This window comes from Mesoplodon mirus, assembly GCF_964341445.2.
Source record: "Mesoplodon mirus genome assembly, chromosome: 2".
In the NCBI taxonomy this organism is placed as follows: domain Eukaryota; kingdom Metazoa; phylum Chordata; class Mammalia; order Artiodactyla; family Ziphiidae; genus Mesoplodon; species Mesoplodon mirus.
In genome coordinates this window covers 206,546,941-206,564,622 of record NC_138977.1, presented here as the reverse complement: position 1 = coordinate 206,564,622, position 17,682 = coordinate 206,546,941, and the positions used below count along the sequence as shown (strand labels likewise).

Below are 17,682 nucleotides of genomic sequence, written 5' to 3'. Positions count from 1 at the left end.
GCCTGAGACTCAACGCCAGCCCAATGCCCAGGGGCTGGGTTATTGAGGACTCAGCACAAAGCTGCTGCTCTTAATAATGTCACTCTTTATTAATGGCCTTCATCTCTTTCCCTGCAAAACACTCTGAAGCCATGGAGTGCCCCAGGAGAGTGTATTCTGCACAGTCAGCTGGGAGTAGAGGTGGGAGGGCCATGACGATGGGCAGGTTTGCCGTGTTTCTGTTTCTAAGCAAGATGCCCAGCAGGAACTGCAGCACAACGTGGAACAGCAACAACTTGCTTAAAAGCCATTTCCGTTTCTAAACAATGGAAAGAACCTACCTCCCTCCACCCACTCAGTCCTCACCTCCTTGGCCCAGGCTATGAAAACCTGGCCAAGGCCGACGAATAAAGGGGATCGATAACCATCCAGCTATCTTCACAACAGCCCTCATGTTAATGAGAAGCTGTTCTGGATGAAGTTCTATCAAAGGGGCTGCATGGACGGTAGTCTACCACAGTAAATTGCCATGGGGTTGCTAATCATTGATGGAGTGTTCTAGGGTTGTGATTGATGCCAGGCTTCATTTATCCCCACCTGCAGCCACATTGCCCAGGGGAGCAAACTGTTTGTTTTTCTGAGAAGTTAAAAAATACATAAAACAGGTATACATACAAGAGGCAAAATAGGCCCTACATGGAGAATGTGGTTTGGGAAGTTCCTGAAACTCTTTTCCTGGGCCAATACATGGAAATCACCAGGTTGCTGCTAAGGGTCATTCTCCTTTAGAAAGAACATGATCAGGCTTCCCTGGTGGCACAGTGGTTGAGAGTCCGCCTGCTGATGCAGGGGACACGGGTTCGTGCCCCGGTCCAGGAAGATTCCACATGCCGCAGAGCGGCTGGGCCTGTGAGCCACGGCCGCTGGGCCTGCGCGTACGGAGCCTGTGCTCCGCAACGGGAGAGGCCACAACAGTGAGAGGCCTGCGTACCACACACACACACACAAAATAGAAAGAACATGATCATGAACTTCCTCATCTTCTGCAAGCAGGGATACCTCTTTCCTGCTTGGGTTTAGAATATCTGATGGGTACATCCTGCAAGTGTAGTCCTATACAATGGGCTTATAAAGCCAATCACAGAGACATTAGAGAAAATGAGAAATTAATGCCCATGGTCCCTGAGGCTACTTCCCATGGTCTCTGTGAACCTCATCAGCCTCTCCACCTCTCTCTGTGCAACCCAGTCTCTCAATATAGTTTTCCAGTTTGTTAAATGAACCATACTCTCTCTTAAAATCGGGCCAGTATATGTATTTTCTACCAGCTTCCCGAACACTTGTTTGCAGGGTTAACTCCTTATCTGTCTTGAATCATCTTAAGCATCACTTTCTTTAGGAAACTCGTCTTCTCTACCCATATTTGGTGAGCGCCAACTATCATGTCACAATGGCCCTTGAACTTCTGTACCTATAATACTCCCTACACCCACAGTTGCTTGTTCAATGTCTTTTCTCTACCAGAATACAAGCTCCATTAAGGCAGGGAACGTTTGTATCTTATTTACCACTCTAACCACAGAGCTCAGTTCAGTGCCTGGCACAGAGTAAAAACTTAAATGGAAGAAAGAATAGATCAATGGGTGAATAAATGAAGGAACAAATGAATGAATGGGTATGTGCATGCTTATATGAGTAGGTGAATGTATAAAAGCAACCAGGGGTAGATGGTTATCCACCTTCTTATCCCATAATCCCTACTACCTCTGTACTCATTTCGCCTTTCATGATACGTTTCCCAGCGCCCACTTAGAGATCCAAGTCTTTGTACCATTACATTTGATACATGTCCAACCTGAGACTTTGCTTCTTTGCAGCCTTAATAGGTGATGCAACTAAAGCCCTGCCACATTCATACCAAGGTTCTAAGATTTGTCTCCTTCCAGAAGCCATTGTTCACAGGGGATGAGGTCCACAGAGTAAGTTTTATGATTTTCCAATACAGGAGTTAAAATGCCATGATTTGATATTAATTTTATAGTAAATTATTCCTTTTTAATTATTCATAGTGGCAGAAGGGAGTGGAAGCACAGGCAGTACATTTACATTTAGCATTGAAGGGTAGAGAGACGCAAGAAAGCCATGAGACTAACCTGTCCTCATCTATCTATCTATCTATCTATCTATCTATCATCTATCTATCTACCTACGGTTTCTGCCTGGACCATTCTAAGCCTGGCCCTCTACTTGTCAATAAGGCCCTTGTGAAAGAGAGGGGTCCTCAGAAGAGACTGCAAAGCTAGTGTTCCTTTCACTACCAGTCCTGGAAAATGACCCAAGATTATATTGGATGTTTGAATCATAGGAAATCAAAGCTCTTGCCTGTGTACCCTGCTGAGAGGGGAACACAGAACCCAGATTCAGCGACATCAGCAGAGGCTAAACCCCACAGTGGTAAGTCAGGCTGAATGCTAGCTATCTCCCAGGCAGGGATCAAACCTTCTGCAGCCCAACAAGGCAGCCTCTCCCCACCGCTTTATCTGGCAGGACCCAGGGGAGCAGGTGGTGCGTACCTTGGGCAGCGAGTACTTGGGCAGCTTTATCTGAGTGAAGGCTTCTCTTCGGTAAGACACGTAGTAGCTGGCTCTTCCACCAGTTGTTACCTGTATCGTGGGGAAAACACAAAAGGTCAGATGGGGCTACAGATCACGGCACAAGGTGGAAAGCAGTAGCCTCTCCATCAACAGCCACAGTAGGTTTGTGACAACCTTTTAGGGAATACTCCCTTTTGGCTTTGATCCTCCGACCCCACAGTGCCCTGAGTTGCTCCTGTGGCACAGCACTTAGATAATAAGTGAGCAATTCCAACAGTCTTTCCCTGTGGCAATTCCAACAGTCTTTTCCCAATGTCTGTGAGAGCAGGGGCTCTGTACTCTGTCACAGTGCTCTGAATACATACACACTTAATAAATATTTTCAACTGAAAACAGAGAAGCTACTGATGTCTGCTGTACCCATGATCTATATATTCTTTTTTTTTCAACAGCTTTTAATCCACTGCAATGATGACATGAGTGTCAAAGAAAATTTGTTTCGTATCTGAACAATTACTATTGCTCAAAGCCTTATTACTTTGAAATTAATTTCACTTCCTCTCTGAGCACAATTTTTTCCTTCCTATTTACAAATCCACGCATTGAGCAGATATTTACTGATTCTTTCCATGTGTTAGTTCATTAAAGGCATCAAAAGTCAGAGTAATGGGCTTCCCTGGTGGCGCAGTGGTTGAGAGTCCGCCTGCCGATGCAGGGGACACGGGTTCGTGCCCCGATCCCGGAAGATCCCACATGCCGCGGAGCGGCTGGGCCCGCGAGCCATGGCCGCGGAGCCTGTGTGTCCGGAGCCTGTGCTCCGCAACGGGAGAGGCCACAGCAGTGAGAGGCCCGCGTACGGCAAAAAAAAAAAAAAAAAAAGTCAGAGTAAGAACTCTGGATTTGAAAGTCAGAAATCTTAGGTCTGGGTCTCAGTTCTACTAGCTCATGGCAGGGGGAGTCAACATCTGAAACCTCACTTGGCAACAGATGGATTCTTAGAGGAACCTGGAAACCACTCCAGGAAATGGTCCCCTGGCCTGGGCTTGCTGGAAAGTCTTGCCAACATGGCATAGCTCTGCAGATGGCTGCTCTTGGCCCAATTATCCTAACTCAGGGGAAATTAATATTCACAGGAGAAGACAACATAGCCTGCTCAGAGAAAATAACAGGGGGACAGTAGCAACCAGGCTGCTGTGCTGAGGAAGCAATCACTGGAAGCCCAGCCTCCTGCTGAAGATAGGCCAGTCCCCTGACCTGGGTCCAATCCTAGTGCCCACCCACAGCGGCTGCTGGGAGCAGAGGGGGTATAACATCTCTACTGAAAGCCACCCATCGTTCCTCACTCTAAGAGATGGCATTTCCCATGGCTCTCTCTTGACCTGCGCAGATTGCAAGCCCACAAAGCAGGCACCACAAGCTGCCAGGTAGAACGGATGTTCAAGTCAGCGTGAAGGCAGAACCTTGGAAAAAACTTGGTGCAAAGTCTTCGGCTTTGAACCAAGAGGAGAGACTGGTTTCCCCCGATGGTCACTGCTATCCTTACATCTCTATTTTCTAATTAGAATCATTCTTATCTTGTATTCCAAGACTTTTTTTTTTGTAAGACATCTGTTCTGGATCTATATTGTTCCCTGTTGGCTTAGAGGTGGGGTGTTGACAGATTAAGACTAATGAGTTGCTGAGAAGTCTTTTGTTTTTCTTTTATAAATACATCTCAACTACATAGAATCAGATTAAAATATAACCCTTGGTTCTAAGCACAGTCACCATGAGTCCTGGCATGATCCTATTTATTTGCTTCTTTAATTTGGTTTTATTTTTAATTATAAAACCAACACATATAAATGTACCTGCAAACCCAAGAACTAGATCAGTAGTTTTTAAACTTCAGCATGCATCAGAATCGCCCAGAAAGCTTGTTAAAACTCAGACTGCTGGGCCCCACCCACAGAGCCTCTGATTCAATCAGTCTGGGATGAGGTCCAAGAATTGTCTTTTCTAATAAGTTCTAGATGATGCTGATGCTGCTGGTCTGGGGACCACACTTGGAGCAGCACAGAACAAGAACTTCAGTGCCAACTGACATACACCTCTATGCCTCTGTGCCCCTCACCTGTCCTGACCCCTGCCTCCCTCTGAGATGTAGCTACTTTCCTGAATTTTGTGTTTACAGTGATAATAAAGTCTTTTTAAAATTAAGGTGAAATTCATACAACATCAACTTAACCATTTTAAAGTGTACAATTCGGTGGCATTTACAACCTTCACAATGCTGTATGACCACCACCTCTGACATAGTTCTAAATCATTTGCATCATCCCCCCCCAAGAAGACCCTTTACCCAGTGATAAAGTTTTTAAACCCCCAAATATATCCTCTGGTCACCCATCATGTACTTGAAAATCAGTTCTCCACAGAACATCCTGAAGTTCACCAACCTCACCCTTAGTGAATTAGACCAGTGTCAGAATCCCGGTACTAATGCCGGCCAGAGGTCAGCAATTAAAAGCAGCATTTCCCCCGAAGACCCAGTCGCCTCCACAGGGAACAAGATGACAGCACCACCAGGCTTCTTATCAGCACCACAGAGCAAGGCAGGGCCCCTGGGGTTTCTAACTTACCAAGGGCCAAAGGAGAACAGAGTGGTCCCCTTGATAGGGCCCGCTGACCTGACTCTGGAACTCAGCCCAGCCATGCCTGTATGGCCCTGTGCAAGCACAGATTCTCTCTCTCTCTCTCTCTCTCTCTCTCACACACACACACACACACACACACACACAAGCTCACACACACAACCTGGGAGAGTTTCTGCTTAAATAAAGCATGAAGATGGAATTACACTTCAGAACTACCATGGAATAATCTAAAATATTAAAGGGCTGCACGAAGCCCAAGGAGGCCAGAGGTGCCCCAGTACCTCTGATGCCATAGCGTCCCCCAGCGACATCAAGCTGGCTCCTGCAGCGCTGCCGCTGTCCTGGCTCCACTCTCTGTACTGCAGAAATCCAGCTGATACTTTAAACCTCAGTGTAAGGCCCCGGAGTTCATGGAAGGGTTGTGGATGCCACCAATTCATTATAACTTCTCCCTCCTCTCATCTCCTGCATTTTGTTATTTCCATTTCTATAGCACTTTCAACATTTATTCTTGTGGTGTACATATACCTATAGTGATCCCTCATGTCTTATTATAAGGGTGTAACTTCTTGATTACTAAGTAATGCTGGTCTCATGGCAGGCAATTAGTGGATGCATGATGATAAAAAAAATGATAAAACTGTCATCAATTGGGTTCATCTACCACGCTCCAGAACCTCCCTTACATAAATTATCTAGTTTAATCCCACTGACAACCCTGCAGAGTCTATAAGATATGGAATGACTTGCCCAAGATAAGACAAATATGAACCTAGTAAAGATTGGCTCTAAACCTGTTCTCCTCCTCCTGTGACTGAGACAAATCCTCTGTTCATCTTACTCATGTCAACAATTGTAACATTTCCTTAGTTCCAACATCTTTAAGAAAATTTTTTTAAATCTCTGTAACTGACTTATATGTATATGTTTGTGTTTCTTCATATTCCCATAGAATCAGCCACGACATTGACACTGCATCTTAAAAATGATGTCTTTTTAGAAGAGAAGTGAGGTAATAAAAACAAGAGGAATAGTAATTACCATGCAGTGAGAAAACATATTACGTGGAAGATGCTACAGTAAGCAGTTTATAAACCATACTTCATTTGTACTTATATATATACATACATATACATATACATATACATATATATATTCCTGACATGTAGAGGAGATATATATATATATATATATATATATATACTCTACAGGTCAGGACATTGAGGCTGAGAGAGGTCACTAATTTGCCCAACATCATACAACCTTTCATTGTCCCAGCCAGTGTACAACTCCAGCCTATGCTTAAAAATTTAACTAGGAATGAGCACATCTCCAAAATGGCAGGCATAGGGCAGGAATTCAATACTTACTGACTGACCAATGAATTGTGATTCATTCGCTTAAACAGAGAGCCTCTGAATTCAATTTTCTCCATTGTTTAGTGACTACATGGTGGCTGTAGAGAAGAACTCCATCCCTGCCCAGTCCCGGCTGGTCACAGGGACGTATCTCCAGATAGAAGTTCTAGCATATTCCCCCTTAGGAGCAGGGTCCTCCCAGTGCTGGAATGATACCAGCCTAGTGCCTTTGCTGCCTCTCCGCTATTATTTGTGTGGTTCTCTGGCAATCACACAAGGAAGGAATAAAGCTTAGCGACTATTAATCTATTTTGATGAACTTTTCTCGTCCTTACAAGCAAATTTGCTGGCACTGTAAATCCCCGAGATTATTACTACTTTCCCTTTCAGTGACACCTTTTATTTTACACTTGATGGATGTCATCCAATTATTTGCTCTGGGACCATCAGTCCTGCTAAACACAGAATGAGCTGGGCCTCTTCCTCACTAATGACTGGCTCGTTAATCTGATTTTCTGGATTTCTATTTTACAGGTTTAACTGGGCTCCTGGCCAGTGAAAATGATTCCTTTGGACAAATACATTGGCTGTTAAACACATCTGTCTCTTCTGACTTGTTCCCATGCCTGCCGTAACCAAGTCTAAACTGACATATCCTATATTTTTTTCACTTCTCCTTGCTTCTGGACGATGACTTGCCCTGTAGGAGAGAGAGAAATTTGCCCCCCAAAATGGAACCAGAGGGCCTTGAGTCATATTGAGCCTGCTTCTTCCACAGATAGAAGAAAACTTCTAATGTCTCTAGAATTCATAAGTGGGCATAGGTGATCTGAGAAGAGAAGCAGAAACTAATATTTTTGAATATCTATCATGTGATGAGTGCTTTAGACCCACAATACTATTCAATATCCACAATAATTATTACCGTTATTATTGTTAAAACTATCATTAGTACCCTACAAGGTAAAAGTACTGATAATCTAACATTTTTTGAGCATTTATTAAATACCAAGCGCTATTCTTCTGTATGTACCAGCTTTCTGTTTTATGGTCAGAGGAGAAATTGAGGCATAGGGAACTTACACGACATACTCAAAGACACACAGCAAGTAAATGGTGGAGCTGGAATGTGAACCCCAGTTCATCCGACTGCAAAGTTTATGCTGGTCCCTCAGACTGTGAGGTTTCCAAACCTCTCTATGGAAGGGAATGGATCCCAGGTCATTCAGTTCTCAATTTCCTGGATGAGATGCCCACCAACAACGCAGATCTTTCTCTGGTAGGGTTCATGTCATTTCCCAGCCCTGAGAAATCAATGCTCTATTGCTGCACAGGAGTGAATAGTGCTGTTACTGAAATTGGTGAATAAGAGGGACTATAATGGAAATAAATTCAGCTTACATGAGAGCTGCTGCCCTCATAGGAAGTGACATTTAGAAGCTTTTCCAGGGCTTCCTTGGTGGCGCAGTGGTTGAGAGTCCGCCCGCCAATGCAGGGGACGTGGGTTTGTGCCCCGGTCCGGGAAGATCCCACACGTCATGGAGCGTCTAGGCCCATGAGCCATGGCCGCTGAGCCTGCGCATCCGGAGCCTGTGCTCCGCAACGGGAGAGGTCACAACAGTGAGAAGCCCGCGTACCGCAAAAAAAATAAAAAAGAAAAAAAAAAGAAAGTAGAAGCTTTTCCAGCTAGAGGACCTTGCTGGGTCCAGTTCGATGTGAAGAATCTGTCCAAGACAAGAGAAATGACCATCTTTATAGGCATCCGTTAGTTACTTCGCACACAGCCCTTGCATTGTTTCCTCCTCTTTAAAAAATGAGAGGGAACAGCTGAGTGTTATGATGCACAATTAACTTTTCCAATTTCTTTGCTCATTAATTCTATTCAGATTATTTAAAATAAGTCTTGACGTTGTTAGGCCTTTCTCTTCCTCTCCACCTACATAATTCCTTGAAAGATCATATTTCTTCTTTAAGAACAAAGAAACAGGCTTCCGACTGCCAGGCCATAAGAGTCAATATATAGCCATGGGTCTCATTAGGATGAAGCTTTAAGTGTCAGGATGGCTTCTACATGGCAGGTTATGTCGCCTCTGTCATCTTGAGTTCGTTTTCTGAAAGCGTTCTGCTAAGGCACTACACTATGTGTCTGAATCAAACCTGTGTTCAGCATTTAGAACAAGACACCTATCAGCAAGCCATCTCCTCTGCTAGACTGTTTGATGTTGAATTTAGTGTTTGTCTAACTGGTGTTTGCTCGTTTTATGTCCTAGAGGCTCTGGGATATTAATGCAATATGCAGTTTTATCTGCCTGTTTCTAGAAAGAGTGGGTCTAATGCCTAACACAACACTCCTGCTGAGACTGAATCTCTTTGAAACAGATTTGCCCATAAAATTTTTTATTGGGCCCCTAACATAGCCCCAAAATAGCTTTACCAAGAATAGATTTGGGATAAGATAGTTGATGTGAAACCAGTATTGCTCTCTCTCTCTTTGTATGAGGGATGTGTGTGTGTGTGCACGCATGTGCTTGTAGGGCCGGTGTTGGAGGGAAGACATGTACTGAGGTTGCCAGCGCACTATTGGCCAAAAAATACTGACAAATCAACTGCCACTTTCACCAGTCCTGCCAAGAGACTTCTTAGGGCCTTCACTGCCTATTGGGGAATGCTGGTAAGGTAGAGAAAAGGTGATGCGTTAGAAAAGCATGGGACAAAGACCATGTCTAGATCTAGACCACACAAACAAGAATCAGTAGGTCTGACTCTCTGAGACTGTTTTTTCAAATATAATAAAGGAGCTGGGCTTGATAAGTTTCCAATTACATATTTTCAAAGACTCTTCTTCTTATTTTTAAGCATTATAGCATGTTGGTTGGGATCCCAGACTTGTTGTGTTTGAATCCTGCTTCTGCCATTTGCTGATTTGGTGACCTTGAACAGGTAATTGAGCCTTCCTAATTTTTTCTTCTGGAAAATGGAGACATTAATGCTACCTAATGACATGTTATCATGAGGAATGAATCTACCATGGCATGTAAAGAGTTTTAGCCCTATACCTGACACGTCCTAAGTACTCAATGCATATTACCTGTCCCTGCTGAACTAGAGGCACAGATGCCTGTATCAGTCTAATATCTTAGAGGACTTAGGGTGACTGACCATGGCAACAGTTTATATGTAAACTGGAGGCTGTTCAGGAAGTGTCAGGGTTGCCACATGGGCTACCTGGTCAGAATCGACCATGGATAGAACACTGAAATTCTTCTTGTTGCCCTCAGCAAGGATGACTCTGTAGAGAAGACCACCTATGGAGACCACAAAGTCAATGTGTTTTGTGCCAGAGATTTGACCATTAAGCAGCTGCAAGTCTTATCTTCATGTTTTAGCTTTTACAATTTAAAAGGAAGGGAAGAAGTTCTTGGGATGCCCACTTGACTCTGCAAAATGGAAGTTCATTGTCTTTCCTCTCCTAGTTTTGTTGGGGGATAAAAAGGCAAAGATAATAAGTGCAGCAATAAAAAAAGAACTGATATGGATTTGAATTGTCATCCTGGAGTATAAAATTTGGGAGCGTTCAAATACTCCCAGTTAATATAATAACAGATAAAAAGCTAAAACAGAGACAGTCTATGTTGAGTTCTAGATCAGGATGCCAGAGCTTCACAGAAAAAGGAAACACTACCCATGGAAACCTTAAAGACAAATGTTAAAACTTACAATCAAAACACCTCCCCTGCTTCCTCTTTCACAAAAGCCCCTGTTTCTTGTGGACTGTGAGTTTAATATGGTTTTGTAAGAGATGAACTGAGAAAGGGCTAGAAAAGATGTTGCAAGGAATCAAGCTTATATAGCCTTCCTACACTTACGTAAGTTTTTCTCTTTGAGATATCACATAGCCTATTTCCTTTATACAGGTAGACATTATGAGGTCAATTAATTGGCTGAAATCTTCCCAAGCCAGGCTCTGTCTTTTCTATAACATCCCAGAATTTCAGAAACCAAAAACTAAAGAGTGGGAAAGGAGTAGAAGGAAGAAAGGTAAAAGATCCCAGTATCTGTAACATCTGTGATTCTAGTTTCAGCTTGATCATGTATCAGACATCCAATTTTAGGCATGGTAACTAGTCTCTTGGAGTTCCAAGGTTATTTTTCTATGAAAACGGAACAAATAATCATTATTCTTCTCTTACAGAAAAGTAAATGAGATAAGATAATAAAATGCTTTCATGTTAACTATAAATTGTTTTACAAATACAATGAGTAGGGTGTTATGATTGACCTGTATATGTACCCAAGAACCCAAAGATTTTAGAAGTATTCTCACTAACAAATTGCTGTAGAATGAATGTTTGTGTCCCCCGCAAAATTCATATGTTGAAATGTAATCCCCAGTATGATGGTATTTGGAGGTGGGGCTTTTGGGAGAGACTAGTGTTCTTATAAAAGAGACCCCAGAGAGCTCTCTTTTTCTAACGTGTAAGGACATGGCAACAAGACAGCCGTCTATGAACCAGGAAGTGGACCCTTACCAGATACCAAATCTTCCAGTGCCTTAATCTTGGACTTGCCAGCCTCCAAACCTGTGAGAAATAAGCTTCTGCTTTTATAAACCACTCAGTCTATGGTTTTTATAGCAGCCATAGTACAGAAATCAAGCTGATGATCCACATAGGCCCACTCTATTGATTGTTTGGGGCACTGACATTTGCCATTGGGCCAGTAGCTATATATAGTCTGTAGGGCTATAGCTATCTACACACTGAAAGGTTGGAGGCAATACAGAATATGAGAAGAAAAGCAAGAAATGGATGGGCAGAGCTATAGATCAGATGCGTCTTCAGCCACATGGGATGAATGGCAGGTGCACATAGCTGCTTCGAGAATGACTAGTTTTATTGATATGTGCAAGATATTTTAAAGATCCTAAAAGGGCAAGGAAAACAAAGCCATTAATTTTCTAGAGAAGCAGGAATGCTTCTTTGGGACATGGTATTTCCAGACAGACTTGGAGATACCTGGGCTGCTAGATATAACAGGAAAACTTTGCCAACATGGGACTTGCATGCCTCATTTGGGGACAGCAGTGGACGGATTTAAACCATCTGTCAAGCTGTTTCTCAGAAAACACTGCCCCCTCCCCAAGAGAGCCATGAATATTTGTAAAATGCCAACTGCTACTCTGCTACTTCTTGGGGCTTCCCCATTGTACTCTCTGTGTCATGCCTGTCCTATCCTCCACCAGTACAAGCATCACTGGTGGAGAGTCAAACTCTATGCTCACCACTTTGTATGCACTGTCTGCCCTCATGCACAATGATCTTGGAGGAGAGATACTATGCAGCCCCACTTTATTGATGAGTTAATTCACATGGATAAGGTCACTCAGCTCCAAAGTAGCAGAGCCTGGATTTGAACTTGGGTCTTTAAATTTTGACAATGTCCACTACACTTTGCAACCCTGAACAAATTTAAAGTGTCTACTGCAGAGCCTTTCCAAAGAATAGCTAGTTATTAAGACCAGTTACCTGGAGGGATTCATCCTGACACAAATCCCAGCATTAATAAATTTCACACCGGCTTACACCAAAAGCTACCTCCTTAAAGAGTCCTCCCCCATCCCAATTTCCCAGCTGGAATTCAGCTTTTCATCCTCTGATTCTCAGGGTTCTTTGTTTGTAGCTCTCTCCTTGCACTTATCAGCTGCTGTCCTGAATTACTGGAAGAGGGTACATCTTAGGTCTCTTGTACTGTATTATCTTCGAGGGTAGACAGTGTGTCCTGTCCCTATTTAACCATCTCTTAGTATCTGGCACCCATGTCATAACTCATATTTGTATTCTACTTCATGCCATTAGTTCTCGTTATTGGACTGAATCTCATTTGCTTGGAGCACAAGCATGCAAAGGAGGTCTAATTATATCCCCATGTTAGAATTCAGGGGCCAGAGGCCCAGACAGGCCACATTATGTCACCTTGCTACTAAAAGGTAAGGCTCAAAGCCAACCTCAGAACTTCTGACTTGAAGCCCAAGGCTCTTTTCAAATTGCCAGGCTGCTTCGGTCTGTGTTCACAAAGTCAAGATCAGAAAAACCAAAGTGGAGATAATTGCATGGATTTTTACAAGTGGGTTGTGATTTTACATCAAATACTCCTTTGAGTGGCTGGCAACACCACAACATGGAAAACCAGGCCATGCTTTCCTGTGGGAAACAAAGAAGCACATTACAAGATGTTCTTCCCCACCCACTGCCGAATCCACATATTAATGAAAGGTCTGGCCGAATTCAGTGTCCCTTGAACATTAATCACGTTTAGACATCTCATTAGGGATACTGGCTCCAATTCTACTATGTGTTACATTTATCAATCAATCAGCAAATACTTATTCAGCACTTTTGTGCCCAGGCTGTGTCAGGTATCACAGGAGTCATGGGGCTGTGACCTCATGGAGTTCACCATTTCCTTGTAAAAACAAGCCAAACATGTAGGATGTACAAATGACAATACAAAATGAATGCCAGTGCTATGGTACCCTGAGCAGGGCAAAGGATAAGAGCTATAAAACAGAGAATTGCCCCACCCCAGAACCACAATAGTTCACACAACTTATGATCTTTCTAGACTACAATAAAATCAGTGCTTGGTACTGTGAAATCCACACTCGTCCTACCTCATTTTATAGATGAGACGTCTGAGACGCAGAGATGGCAGAGTGACACAGCTGGCAAAGGGCTGGACTGGGATTTCAGCTCATGTTTGTCTAACTCCACACACACACTCACATAACTGCACACACACCTGGTAATAAGTAGTGTATAAACAAGTGTTATTTACACTCCCACTGCCTTAGGAGGAGAGGGAATTCTCATACCGAAGGACATACTCTTTGCCAAATGGGATGATGGATTTGAGGATAGAAGACCTGGAGAATCCAGGTCACGGCTGAACTATCCTACACACCAAAGGGACACGTGGAGAGAAAAAGTGGGGATGGAGCTTGAAAGAAGAAAAAGATCACCAGCAGAGATGGAAAGGTAGCAGGATGGGAGATCCAACTGAGTGGATCACGGGGGGTTGCTTGGTTCCAGAAGAGGCACTTTGGGGGAAGGGCAAGAAATACTGGGCGTGTGTAGGTTTTATTAAGAGTCTTTGCCATTCAGTATCTGACTCAGACACTCTGCTTCATTTTCACTTGACATTTGCAATAAAAAAGCAATACTATGCTGCTCAATAATCTTATTAAAATTTTATTTGTTTGTTTATCTCTGCAGAGGTGGTTCACATCAGGAACATAGTTTTGCTTCAAGAAAACATCCAAGAGTTACAGCTGGCTTATGAGAAATTTTATCTTTCTGTATCTTTTGGGGTTACTGACTTAGTTCTTTGTTGTGAAAACTTAAAAAGAACATCAGAACAGAAACCCAGCCATGGATCCCAACCCCCACCACCACCTCTACTGGCAATTATGACTCTGTAGGAAAAGCACTTAACTGCTCTTGCACCTCAGTTTCATCTAAAAACAGATAAGCACCCTCATATCATAAGGCCCAACGTGCACCTCACACAAAGTAGGGACTCAAAAATGTCACATCCCTGTGTTCCTCATCCCTTCACTTGCTGGGTCCTAGTCTCCTCCACGTGAATGTCTTCTTCAACTCCTATCTCCTAAGAGTCTATGCGGCCAGTTTCTTTGGTGGTCATTCGATGACTCCACAAAAATGTTGTAAGCACTTACTTTGTGTTAAGTTTTCCACTCACTGCCCCTTACACAGTTCTTGACCCAGTTTGACTCAGGCAAACAAGAAAGTTTAAGTCATGACACTTTCTCATTTAAAGAGTAGCACAAGAGCAGAGATTGAGAAAGAAGGCTCTGGTGTCAGGCTGCCTAGGTCAAATTTCTGCTCCACTCTCTACTGGCTGTGTGATCTTTGGAAAATGACTTCACCTCTCTGTGCCTCTTCTGTGAAATGGTGGTAAGAGTTGGACTTGCCTCATAGGCTGTCATAACAATTAAAGGCATTAATAATATGCCTAGCTCATAAGCCACTCAACTCATGTCGGCTGATTCTTTACGTATAACTGATTCTCCAAGAACTACAGGTTATTCAATAAGACAGAAGATTAGCTAGGCGGTGAAAATTGTGGAGGAAGGCTGAGGACAACTCTTTAACCAAGAAAATGCTGAGAAACTTCTGTTGCTTACACAGAAGAGGTATGTTCAATCCACTTCATAAGGACTCATATCAGATATTTCAGAGGAAGTAAGAAAGCCACTACTTCTACGCCCTCCCTCCCACACACACACAGAACACCTAAGAAGCAGTTACATGGCGCCCTGAAATAATTAACACAATCGTATTAAGAGCGCTTGGATGATTTCTCCATAGTGCAGTCGGGAAGCGGTCACCACCTGGGGCAGGCAGTGAAACGGCAAGCATTTATTCTGGAGAACAAGACAGAAGGCCTTGGGTATGGCCCCCTCTCCACCCTAGTTGCGTTCAGTGGAATCACCACCACACACTACCACAAGGTGTGCATTCCTTCCGAAAACATCTTTCAGAGGAGAAAGTGGAAGCGATCTTGCCCAGCCTGGAGACGTTCCAAGGCTAGAGGGAGAGAGGGGACGTGTCTAATTTCACGCTCCCATTACACACAAGCTGGATTAGAAGAAAACAAGGGAGGAGGAGGAGAGAATGGCGATCAAAGTATCAGACAATTTTAAAGTCAGACAATTTTAAAGTCCAAGAAACATATAGAGAGAACCAATCAATTTCTTTTTTTTTTTTTGCAACAGATGTTTTGCTTGCAGTTCCAAATGTAGGAAGGATGAAATAGGAGGAGGAAGAAAAAGAAAGAGCTTAAAGGGAAGGGAGTCAGGGAAGGAGAGAGTCAGGTTGGCAAACAGGAAGCTAATCCCAATGCTTTCCTCCTTCCCAGCATCACCATGCTCTGTTCTACCCACTGGGGACGGCAGGGTGTCCGTCTGCCTTATCCCACACCTGCAGGCATTTTTTCACCAGGAAGGCAGAGGTAATCAGGCCCATCCCTTAAGCATCTTCATCCTATTCCTTTCATAATCAGCTTCTAAAGTTCTGTTTGTTGGATGTGGGGCTAAGCAGACCAAGCACTTGAACAGCTGCTCGGGCCATGGAGCTATTCTCTTTGCCATTGATCACAAAGACAAAAATCAATCCCAGCTAAGGAGAAAGAAGTTAAAAACAAATTGCAGGAATTGATTTCTGTTCAGACCTTCTGACTCTCAGTTTAGGAAGAGGGTGCGTGATTCTGCCTGTCATGAAAATACTGCACATGTCCCAGGCTCAAAAGCAAAATCTGGGTATATCAAACACACACACACACACACACACAATTTTATCTTAATTTATGCTTGTATATTATTTTATTTTTGCCTCCCAATAACTATCAGAGATGAGAATCCATCTAAATCATAAGCTCCCATGAGAAGAGGACTGGGTCTGTCTTGGGTTCACTATGAAATCTCCAAAGTGGGGCCCTAATAACAGTCCCCTCTACATGTCTGACTCAATGCACTGCCCCACAGAGTGAGCAGACTTATGGAATTTTAGCATGAGAAGGGAATTTCTGGAGTCATACAGCCCACTGCCTTCCAAACTGGATTCTATTCTAGAATTCTACAGCAATGCTTTGAGAGTGTCCATAAAAAGGTGAAGAGGATGGGCTTCCCTGGTGGCGCAGTGGTTGAGAGTCCGCCTGCCGATGCAGGGGACACGGGTTCGTGCCCCGGTCCGGGAAGATCCCACATGCAGCAGAGCGGCTGGGCCCGTGAGCCATGGCCGCTGAGCCTGCACATCCGGAGCCTGTGCTCCGCAACGGGAGAGGCCACAACAGTGAGAGGCACGTGCACCCCCCCCCAAAAAAAAGGTGAAGAGGAGGCTGGGGGGGGAGCTGATACAGTCCCTCACCCTTCTTAAACTAGATCCATTCCACCTGCATCTGTTTTACATATTGGAATTCCTTGAACAACGATGTCTGAAAAGTGTTTCCCACTGTTAAGAGCAGTAACAACAAAAAGTTTGAAAGCTCTACTTGGATGCCATCCTTTCCTTTTGTGATAAGAAAACTGAGTTCCAGGGAGGAAAGGTCACAGAGTGAGTTAAGGTGCTACCAGGCTTAAACGTAGGAATACTTGCCACCCCTCCCCCACCTGCCTACTCCATACCATGGACACTGTCTCCTGCCATTAAAGGTCTCTCTTCTTTGGAGCACTGACTGGTCCTGAAGTCGGACTCCTCAAGTTAATTCCCTTCTTTGGGAACTGGCTTGAGCCCTGCCTTCTCCAGGAAATGTCCTGATTATATCATGTCTCAGGGGTCTCCCTCGCTCTGGAAAGAAGCCTCCCATACCTTAAGTGCTTTGAGCATCACTCATAGAGGCTTGTCAGGCCATCCAGTCCTACCTCTACATCTAAACTGAACAAAAAATGAGGACAGCCACTTTGTCAGTATTGCCTACCATTATATCCCTTTCATTAAGAACAGTAATAGGAGCATATTAAATGCTCAATAAATGATTGTTGAATGAATGACTGAACGAATGAATCAACCAATCAACAATTCTGTCTCAGACAGCCCAGGGTATATAGTAGGTGTTCAATCAAATCAACTTGATTGATTAGCCACGGCTCTGCCACTATTAAACTCCAAGAAGACCTTATTCTGGCTGACCATGAGGGCTTTCAGAATCCTAGTCTCCAAAGCTTCTCGCAGAAATCCAAAATGTCTGTTTACCCCAGTGATGCAGTTAAAGAAAGAACAAGTAAAAGTTTTAAAAGCTGAACCTCTGAAAAGTATATTCTAGTTACAATGGTAACGGGGAGAGAACTGGACTTAATAGTCTGCTTCTCAGTCAACAGCCCAACTGCCTTCATCATCAGCACTGTTGTTTTTACAACAATACAATTATCTCTAATAGAAGGTCCCAGAAAAGGGATCCTCCTGGGAGCTGTGCTTAGCAGAGTGGGTGTTGGGGACTTGCTGGAACTTGGAAGAGAAGGATAACAGGGAGACCTGATCGGGTCACGATGCAACAGCTCTTCTGTATCCTGGAATGGGACACAAGAGACGCCTTGCCCCG

The 17,682-nt window shown here is 43.7% G+C and overlaps 1 protein-coding gene across 1 annotated transcript in view; it reads right to left on the bottom strand.

The window, feature by feature from the left end:
• SORCS3 (sortilin related VPS10 domain containing receptor 3) overlaps positions 1 to 17,682 on the bottom strand; it is a gene marked incomplete at both ends in the record, with an annotated part of 605,283 nt that overhangs the window by 108,277 nt on the left and 479,324 nt on the right. Inside the window, one exon of the mRNA XM_082611582.1 lies at positions 2,553 to 2,642. Within this exon, the coding sequence (XP_082467708.1) occupies positions 2,553 to 2,642 (90 nt within the window). The remainder of the gene's footprint in view (positions 1 to 2,552; positions 2,643 to 17,682) is intronic.